The following is a 9,638-nucleotide window of genomic DNA, read 5'->3' on the forward strand; positions in this document are numbered from 1 at the left end:
ATTCTATGATCAATACCTTTTAATAGAAAAATAAAATTTTCTACCTAATAAATGAAATAGAGAACTTATGAATGTTATGGAGAGTCATTCATTTTTTTTTTCAATTAGAACATAATTTCAATGACAAAACAATTATTTTATATATTTGAATTATTTGAATTTCTATCCAATTATTGAAATCTGCATTACAGGTTCTAATATCTAATTTTGTGTATGATATACTTAAATAATTGAGGTGGGGTAGGTGTGACACAAGGCCACGTGTGATGGTCACTCTCGTATCATTCGCGTGGGCATCACTCTGGAAAGGATCCTTCACCGCTTGATCATGTTCCATCAAGGTTGAGATCGACTATATACTCCCTCTGGTTTCCCTCTTCAACCTTCATACATTACATGCGTCCCCTCCCCCCCTCCCTCTCTCTCTCTCTCTCTCTCTCTCTCTCTCTCTCTCTAGCTTTACATCCTCTCTCCTATTCTGCAATCCTTGTTTGATTCGGAATTTTCTGGTATCTTGGTACCAGTCTGCCCAAACCTCTCCCTTGTCTTTTGATTACAGGGAAGCATTATTACTCAATTTGGTCTTGCCTTCCTCCACACACCACCCCCACCCCCCCCCCCCCCCCCCCACCCCCCCCAAACACATCTTTTCCATACCTCAGCCATTTGCTGCCTCTCCCATCTGTTTCAAACGTTCTGGTTTTTTATCTGCATATTCCTGAAAACCAGGATATACGAATACCATGAAGGTCTGATGATTCCCCACCAACTTTTTGAATTTTCCTTCATTTTCTGATCCTCCTTCATGAACTGAACAACTTGCCTTTTTCCTTTTTTGGGTATCCTTTGTTCTTTAGGGAGAATCCAAGGCATGTTTGTTCATTGTTCATGGGTTATGCTAATTCACTTCTCTCTCTTTCTAATGATTCTTCCTAGGAACAAGTTCTCAGATGGGTCCTGAGTGCTTTACTTAGATTGATTCTGCATGCTGAATTTTTACAAAAGATCGTTAATGGTTTCTGAAACATTTTTGTTTGTTCAGATTTAGGATATATGCTATGTCTGATTCTTCTGTATTCCAAAAGCAAAAAAAAAAAAACTGTCTTGAATCTTATCAAACTAGATCTGCTGGTTGAGATATTGATTTCACTGTTCTTGCAGAAGGTTGTCATATTGAAGTTGGATTTACACGATGACAAAGCCAAGCAGAAGGCCATGAGGACGGTCTCTACTCTTTCGGGTACCAAATCGTTGTTTCGTTTAGTTTGAAGTTGTCCCTAGTTCCTTTATCTCAAAGAAAACAAGTAGCTGAAGTATTTTTCAGGAAAAAATAATTTTAAATTTAGAAATTATATAAATTTATTTTTATAAAATATTTTTACGTTAAAAGAAACAGGTCTTCCTTATTGTTTTTATTATTAAGAAAAAAAAAACAAAAAGAGAAATATTGAAAGATGCGTAAACTTTACGCATATTTTTGTGTGCTGCTCTGCAGCCTGCTCCTTTTTTTGCGCATCATCCAATCGACTTGAGACGGCACTCAATTAACTGCCGCAACAAACAATTGAATTAATATTTGTTAGTTTATAAATTGGGATTTTATTAGAAATAAATGACGGCAGTTAAGGTAATTAAGGAATATGTCGTCTTTCCCTTTCCGGTACGACTCCTCACCAGTAGGTGACAGATTGTCAGCCAGTACATTTCGTCACATTTATCTCTTTATTTGCACTGCAAATAATGACTGTTGGAATTTGGTAGAGTTTAGGGACTATTTTGGAAATATACAAATTACAAACGTTTATATTAGAAAAAACTAAAATACTTTTAACTCTAAATGGGATAGGTAAAATAAATTATAAATTGACGTAGTTTGATATAATATGTTAGATTATAAAATTAATTTTATTATATAAAGGATTCTATAAAAATATATCAGTTTGTAGATTTATTTTATATAATCTGTGTTTGTAGCAGTTCTCTTAGAAAAATATCAAAAAATTTATGTGCAGTTATTTTTTCGTATTTTTTATGCATTTTGTTAATGTGATTGGTTTTTAATATAAAATAATTATTTGACTAATCACATCAATATAATATACAAAAATAATTGTATTTAACAGCACTTTTAAGATAAAGAGCAACATTGTCCAAGAAATATGATATTTAGTTTTTAGAACCGACTAGACTGGAATTATCTTTTCGCTTGAAGTAATGAAGTAAAATATCATTGATGCAATATAATATGTAGGGATTGATTCCATCTCAATGGACATGAAGGATAAGAAACTAACGGTGATAGGGACCGTGGATCCGGTAAATGTGGTGAGCAAATTGCGCAAATATTGGCCAACGACAACTATGATCTCAGTAGGGCCTGTAAAAGCACCTGAAAAGAAAGAGGAGCCAAAGAAGGAAGAACCCAAGCCAGCAGAGGAGCCAAAGAAAGAGGAAGCAAAGAAGGAGGAAGCAAAGAAAGAAGAAGAGAAGAAAGAAGAACCCAAGAAAGAGGAAGAAAAGAAGGAAGAAGAGAAGAAGGAAGAAGAGAAGAAGAAAGAGGCGCCGCCGCCCCCGCCAGACCCTGTCCTAGAGCTGGTTAAGGCTTACAAAGCTTACAATCCGCACCTTACCTCATATTACTATGTGCAAAGCGTGGAGGAGAACCCAAATGCCTGCGTTGTTTTATAAAATGGGCTACCAAATTTAAACTGAGTGGGAGAGATGAATCTTCCTTGGTTTTGTTAAATGGTATTGGAGTTTTGTCAAATAGTATAGGAGGAGGCAGGCATTCATATGCAGGCAACTCCGGTCCAAGATTCAAGAAGACAGGAGCTCTTGTATATAAGACGGGGGTAATGCTTCATTGATCGTTCTAAAGCTTAATGATCAGTAAACTGCAGAGATCAGGGAATAAATAAATCTTTGAATTTGGTTTGAACACTATAGTTCTATGTAATCTCTATATATGTAATGCTTTTTATTTTTATTTTTGCACAAGTTCTTATATGTAGCTAGCTGAAGAACCTAATTTTATTCTCATCTTTTATGTTAAAACGAAGAGAAATGATTGATCTGATAGAAATCTTATAAAAATAAATTTTTAAATTGACCGATCTTGATACAGTATATCAAACTTTCTTTAGTAAAATCTCTCTCTAAATCCATCGATCTAAAAAGAAAAATATATCTCTTCCTCTTTTCTCGAGTGGTTTAAAGTCATGGTTGTGGGACAAGAAGCTGCATAGCAAACCGGATTACGTACGCTCACGGGTTTGGAGAGTTTATGAAGTGGGTCATATTGAAACTGTATCTTTCCTTTCCATATGAAAAACTCAAAACCGAAAGAGAAGAAAAGTGACGTATTTGTGGGTCTCATTGATCTGTCTCTCTCGTACATGAACTCAATGGTCATGGTCCCCAATTGGAGTGATTGGTCGAGGTGATCTATCTATAGCTAGCTTAGTAATAAATCTTCTTCTTCTCATAGGGCTAGTGGGCGCGGTAGAAGCTAATTGGCTAGTTAGCTCATGGAGCTTTCTGCCTAAAGAATCATGTTTTGATTTAGAAAGTTTATTTCTTCATTCCTTTTTTTAAGCTGTACCCACCATTCCTTTCTACCTTTTTCTCGTTGGTATGTGATTAGAGTTGATGTATATCTCTAAAATCCCAAATCCCAATACATTTACATATATATATATATATATATATTAATGTTTCCTTTAGAATTATAAACCAAACATTACATTATAAAAGTAGGCAAGTCATTTAATCAGCTGCTAGATCTAATTCTTAATTGATGCAATTAGACAAGCTTCCAATCTTTCAAATGAATTATTATTATATATATTAATGTGTAAACAAGAGTATAAAGTGCAAACCTTAATTTGGAGATCTGCACTCCACATGGATACATTTTCTCTGTTTTTGTTTGCTTTCAGAATAATTAAACTGCAAATTCATGCATGTGGCTAACCGCTGCAACTGTACTGCATACTCATACTTAATCTAGATGATAGATCTGTGCATCAAAAATTGTCCATACTGTAAAAGCATGTAATTATTCTGTTCACAAATTATATATTTAACCCAAGGAAACAAACAAGCTAGGAATAAGTTAAATCAAGAATACTCTTCTTGATTCTAATCCTTTTCATTCTCAATCACATTTTTATAAATTATATCTGATGATGTGACATATTTAGTAGATAACATTTAAGCGGTTGATATAAACATTACTTAAAATACTACATATAGACATGTGTGACTGAGGATGTTAATGTGCCTTTATAAGTTATCAAGACTTTTTCTAGTGTTTTCGGTACATATGAAAAATGATTTGAACAGTCTTAAGGTAGGAAAGTCTGGTACGCTCAATTTGAAAAAATAAATCAATATAAAACTCATGTAAAATAATTAATTTTTTAATAACAGTATTCATTACTTTTCCAAAAACGTGCGGGACTTACAAATTTTAAAATTATATATAACATTAATATGTATTATATACATATATATATATATAGTTACTAAAATCTGTGGGTTTAAGCAGAATAGTACTGAATAATTTTAAGTAAAAATAAATAAATAAATAAAGGAATTAACTTGAAAGTTAGAAGTGTCTGAATCAAAGCTGGCAGCCGTCACTCTTTTCAAGTTTCTACATCCTGATTCCTGATCAAAGACTTTATGCTAACTTGATAATACTGATCTCCAGAAGGTATACTATCCGTCCACGTCATGGCCTAGTCAGTGGCCACTGAGTACAATTTTATAACATGGCAAAAGCCAATGGTGGTTAAATGATGCCTACTCTTCATCAAACTTACGTAATTATGTAAGTTTCACATAATTAAACCCTTTTAATCTCTTTTTAAGTTGTTTAGTCGAGATCAATTTACGTTATTTAATTTAGTTTTTAGAACAGATAATAGTTCAACAATAGAGCACAAGTTTTATGGTGGAAATTCTCAATCAGAGATGTCACCATTGGAATATAGGTACAAGCAAGAAGCACGTACGAGTGCTTTTTCATATTATAGACGAGTACTTACCACAAAGGATAATGGAAAATTATGGTAAGAAAATTGTTTATTTATTGTCAATTATTTTTTTTATTAAAATGATTATTTTTTGTTAAAATAAATATATTCTCGTAATAAATAATTATTTTTATTATAAATAACACCCCACAAATATTTATTTTTATAATTAATCAATTTTATCCTAAGAGACGCCAAGACACAATAGAATGCAATAGATGAATGACAGTATGAGAAGATAGGACGGCATCTAATATTGGCTAAATAACGCACTCATTATTTTAATATTTTTAAGAGTAAAAATAAGTTGTCATTTGGACAGTTTAGATAAGATTAATTGACATAAAAGTTAAATAAAATATTATTATAATATTATTTTTAATATTATTATTATTTTAAAAATTTTAAAAATTAAATTATTTATTAAATTTTATATAAAAATTTAAAAAAATTATATTAATAAAATAAGATAAAATAATTTTAACGTCTACTAAATGAAAAGTTTGGGGAACTGCAAGAATCAAGAAGTGCCTCTATTTAATTTTTTATTATTAAAAATTATTTGCATGCATGTTTTTTTTTTCCAAACCTCAACAGGTTTTGAGTCTTTGACACTACTGGAGGAATGTTGCATAAACAGTGTGAAGTGATCTTTACCCACCTTCCGTATCTTTTGCGTGTGTTCTCCGCTCGGTGTATGTATCACGGTTCTAGCTTCCAGCCAATGTCTCCCACAAGTGTCCACCTTTGATTTCGTGAAAGGTAAACGTATAATCAATTAATGTTACTAAATAATAGTATTGGAAAGTGATATAATTATAAAGATGTTTTTTGATAAATTGACTTAATTTTTATGATTTATTAGATTTATTTTATAATAAAATTAATTTTATGATTTGACGTAACATATCAAATCATATTAATTTATTAAAATATTTTTACTTGATGTACCGATCAATATTAATTTTGTACTTAGTAACTTTACTTTAGTTCCAACTAGACTTACCCTTTTCTAATAATCCTGATTTTTCTAAATTATCCTTTGATCTAATTCAATGTGATGTTTGGGGGTCATTCTCCGCTCCCATTATTGAAGGCCACAAATATTTTTGAACTGTTGTTGATGATTGTATACATGCCACAGGAATATATCTTTTGAGTTTAAGCTATTATTCCAAACTTCTTCAAATTAATAAAATCCAATTCAATACCAAAATCAAGAAAATTTGTACTAATTATGATACTAAATTTTCATCGTCCTCTTTTCTCAATTCCAAAGACGTCTTATATCAGTATAGTTGTGTTGAAATTCTTCAATAGAATTTTGTTGTAGAGCGTAAACACCAACATATTCTAAATACAACTAGAGCTCTAATGTGTCGAGCTCATTTACCTCTTCCTTTTTGGAGTGATGCCATCTTGACAGCCACTCATATTATAAATAGATTACCAACACCTATATTGGATCATAAATCTCTTTCTGAGTTGTTTTTCCATTCCCTTCCTAGTTATGATCACCTTAGAGTTTTTGTGTCTATGTTTTGCCTCTTCTTTAACAAGATCTAGGTCCAAATTTGACCATAGAACACGATAATGTGTCCTTCCTGGTTATCCCTTTGATATAAAGGTTTACAAGCTCCTAAACCTTGTTACAAAAGAAACTTTTATTTCTAGAAATGTTGTTTTCCATGAGCATGTCTTTCCTTATAAAGTTTCTATTTCCCTACCCTCTGTTTCTCCTTCTAAATCTACTTCAATGCAGTCACCTATTATTCTACTACCATCCCCAAGTCAATCATCAACATTTGAATTTTTGATTTTGCCTTCGGGCTTCAACACCTTACCCTCTCACCCTATAAATGGAGATATTCCTTATACAGAACACAGCCTCAAATACAAATCCAGATGCTTTACCCAAAAATTCACATATAGCTTCTTTACTAGTTCGTAAATCATCTTGAATCTAAGGAGCTCCTGGACCTGGTTATCTATAGAATTATTATTGTAACTCTTTTACTATAAGGAAATGCTACACATCATCCCACACCACACACTTTATATATTAAAATAATATTTTTTATTTTTTATTTCATTTTATTCTTATTAAACTAATTAAATTATTCTATTTATCATCTACACACTACATATTTATTATAAAAAAATGAAAAAAAATTAAAATAAATATAGTGTGTGAAGTGTGAGGATGATAAGAAGAATTTTCCTTTACTATATGCCCTGCATCAAATTCCAGCACTTCCACATGTTTTGTTTCTATTCCAGCAAGTAGTTAATATGACCTTACTAATTTTATTTCTTATCATCGTTTATCTCCTAAACATAGATCTTTTGCCTTAGCAGTTACTGTTGATAGTGAGCTTGAGTTCTACCATCAAGTAATCCAACACTCTCATTGGAGAGATGCCATGGTGCTGAGATTGTAGCCCGGGAAACGAATACTACTTGGACTCTTACCTCCATACCCCCAAGGAAATGACCTATTGACTGTAAATGAGTCTATAAAATTAATTATAGAGTTGATGGTTCTATTGAATGTTATACCTAAAGTATTTTTTAATTACAATTACTTTTGTTAGGTAAGACTTTGAAAGAGGAGTTTATGAATTTTTCTCACTTTTTCTTTTCAAATTTTAAATAAACTCTGTTCATATAAAACTATTCTGCTGGCATTTTCAGCTTGGCCAATTTGAGTTGTAATAAAGTTAGGAAGAGTTTCTGATATTAAAACAAAAAGTTAGGAAGAGTTTAGTTGAAAATTAGACGAACTAAAAATAATGCAAAAATATGGAGTTCGCAGGACACATGCGAGACCCACGTATTTGAGGGAATTCTCTACATATCACACCCACTCAAGCACGTTATACACATATTTCGGGTGACATAACGCGCGCAGAGTCTTGCTTTAGCAAAAATTGCTCTATTATTCTTTTATAGGAATGTTATATACAGTCGTAACGTGTGTAATTTATCGTGTTATCGTTTTAAAAAATAGTAAGATTTATTCTTAAAAATTTATTATTTTTTTTCACGTGTCTAGGTTCTAAGTCTTAACAGGATTTTGATCAAAGCCTATAACCACTATAATTTAATCATTATGCACAAATTTTCATAATCTTTATATGCTTAGAGCGAGAAAACCTTAGTACTTCATGTGATTGTACTGTGCTTCCAGCACAAAAGTTTCTCTTTTTATTCATAAGTCACTATTAATCTTATGTTATTTTAACTTTCCTTTGATTGTGCTTTTGCTGTAGTTCCATATAAAATATTAACAGGCGTGTTTTTTCGATAATCATGATATATATTTTGCTACTTAACATCTCACATGACCATATATATATATATATATATAATATATGTATATATTTATATTTATTTTTAATTTTATTTTTATTAAACTAAGTGAGTTATTTTACGTATCATCTATACACCACATATTTATTATAAAAAAAAATTAAAATATATATATATATATATATAATATATAGTGTACTGTAAGATGCTAAGTATAATTATTCTATATATATTTATATAGAAAATTTTAAATTTCTCAAACTACTATGAATTAATAGATCAGATTGATGAGTGGGTCACTCTTCAAAAGAATTTTTGGGTGGTGATTCATGAATATATATCTAAAGGACGGTGCTACATCCATTGAGATTTTCTACGGAGGCTTTCTACTGACATTAATGCATTCTGTAGTTTTTGTCTTTTTATTTATTTTTTAAGTATTTTAAAATTTTTTTAAAAAATTCATTGTGACTTATTAAAAAACACACGTACTTCCTTAATTAACTATTAAATAAAAAATAAAAAAATAGAATTAATTAGATAGAAGCTAGTTTCGGTAGATCATATCCTTTATGGTTTTATCATTTTTCGTATGATCTATATATAGAGGTTTTAATTGAATTATTTTTTAATAGAAAGCACACTATATATAGCTAGGTCGATCGCTCCAGGACAAAAAATAGCACTTGAATTCCCCACAACCTCAAAAACCAGTCGAAGCTTGCACAGCCCTGTGACCTAATTGCTTTTTCTGCAATATATATCATGAACGTAATGATCAGTTGAATGAATGGTGTGGCACTGTGGCCTTCAAAGCTTACTTAACAGATCGCTATCATACTGATGAATACAATTCCGAATAGAAGTTAAAACATGTCAGTTTCGGCAGAGCAAAGAGACGAGATTTTGATTGCCATTCTATCATTTCTATGCATGCCAACAAAAGGATAGGTCTTTAAACAACATACCAGGGTCGGTTTGTTTGCTGAGAAAAATTGGAGGAGGAAATTAACCACGCCCAGGGCAGGCCCACCCAGTTGTACACAAACATGATATTGTCCATGCATGCAGGTGGGTCTGCCGGTATCTGTCATTCCGTGGCTTAGCTGGATTTTAGCGCACTGTACGTGCATGCGCGCACATAGAATCATCTCATAAAGAAACAGCCATGCATCACGCCAAGTATCGCCAACTGCATGCATGATCACGCAGCTGTGTACTCGGGTAGCTCCCACATCAATTTGTTCATATATGGTGACCACTTTAACAATGTATATGGCATTTTTC

The 9,638-nt window shown here is 31.8% G+C and overlaps 1 protein-coding gene across 2 annotated transcripts; it reads left to right on the plus strand.

Annotated features, from left to right (window-relative positions):
- The first annotated feature begins 421 nt into the window (after nt 1-421).
- On the plus strand, nt 422-2,943 carry LOC122310384 (heavy metal-associated isoprenylated plant protein 39-like). 2 transcript variants are annotated; one of them, XM_043124280.1, is made up of 3 exons: nt 422-749; nt 1,162-1,240; nt 2,252-2,943. In XM_043124280.1, exons 1-3 carry the CDS (start codon nt 744-746, stop codon nt 2,686-2,688), a joined length of 522 nt encoding a protein of 173 aa, XP_042980214.1. In that variant the 5' UTR covers nt 422-743; the 3' UTR covers nt 2,689-2,943. The 2 variants fall into 2 exon arrangements, with proteins under 2 accessions (XP_042980214.1, XP_042980215.1); XM_043124281.1 differs by having other exon boundaries at nt 1,165-1,240.
- Nucleotides 2,944-9,638: the final 6,695 nt, after the last annotated feature.

The sequence above is a fragment of the Carya illinoinensis genome, chromosome 1 (genome assembly GCF_018687715.1).
Source record: "Carya illinoinensis cultivar Pawnee chromosome 1, C.illinoinensisPawnee_v1, whole genome shotgun sequence".
NCBI lineage: Eukaryota > Viridiplantae > Streptophyta > Magnoliopsida > Fagales > Juglandaceae > Carya > Carya illinoinensis.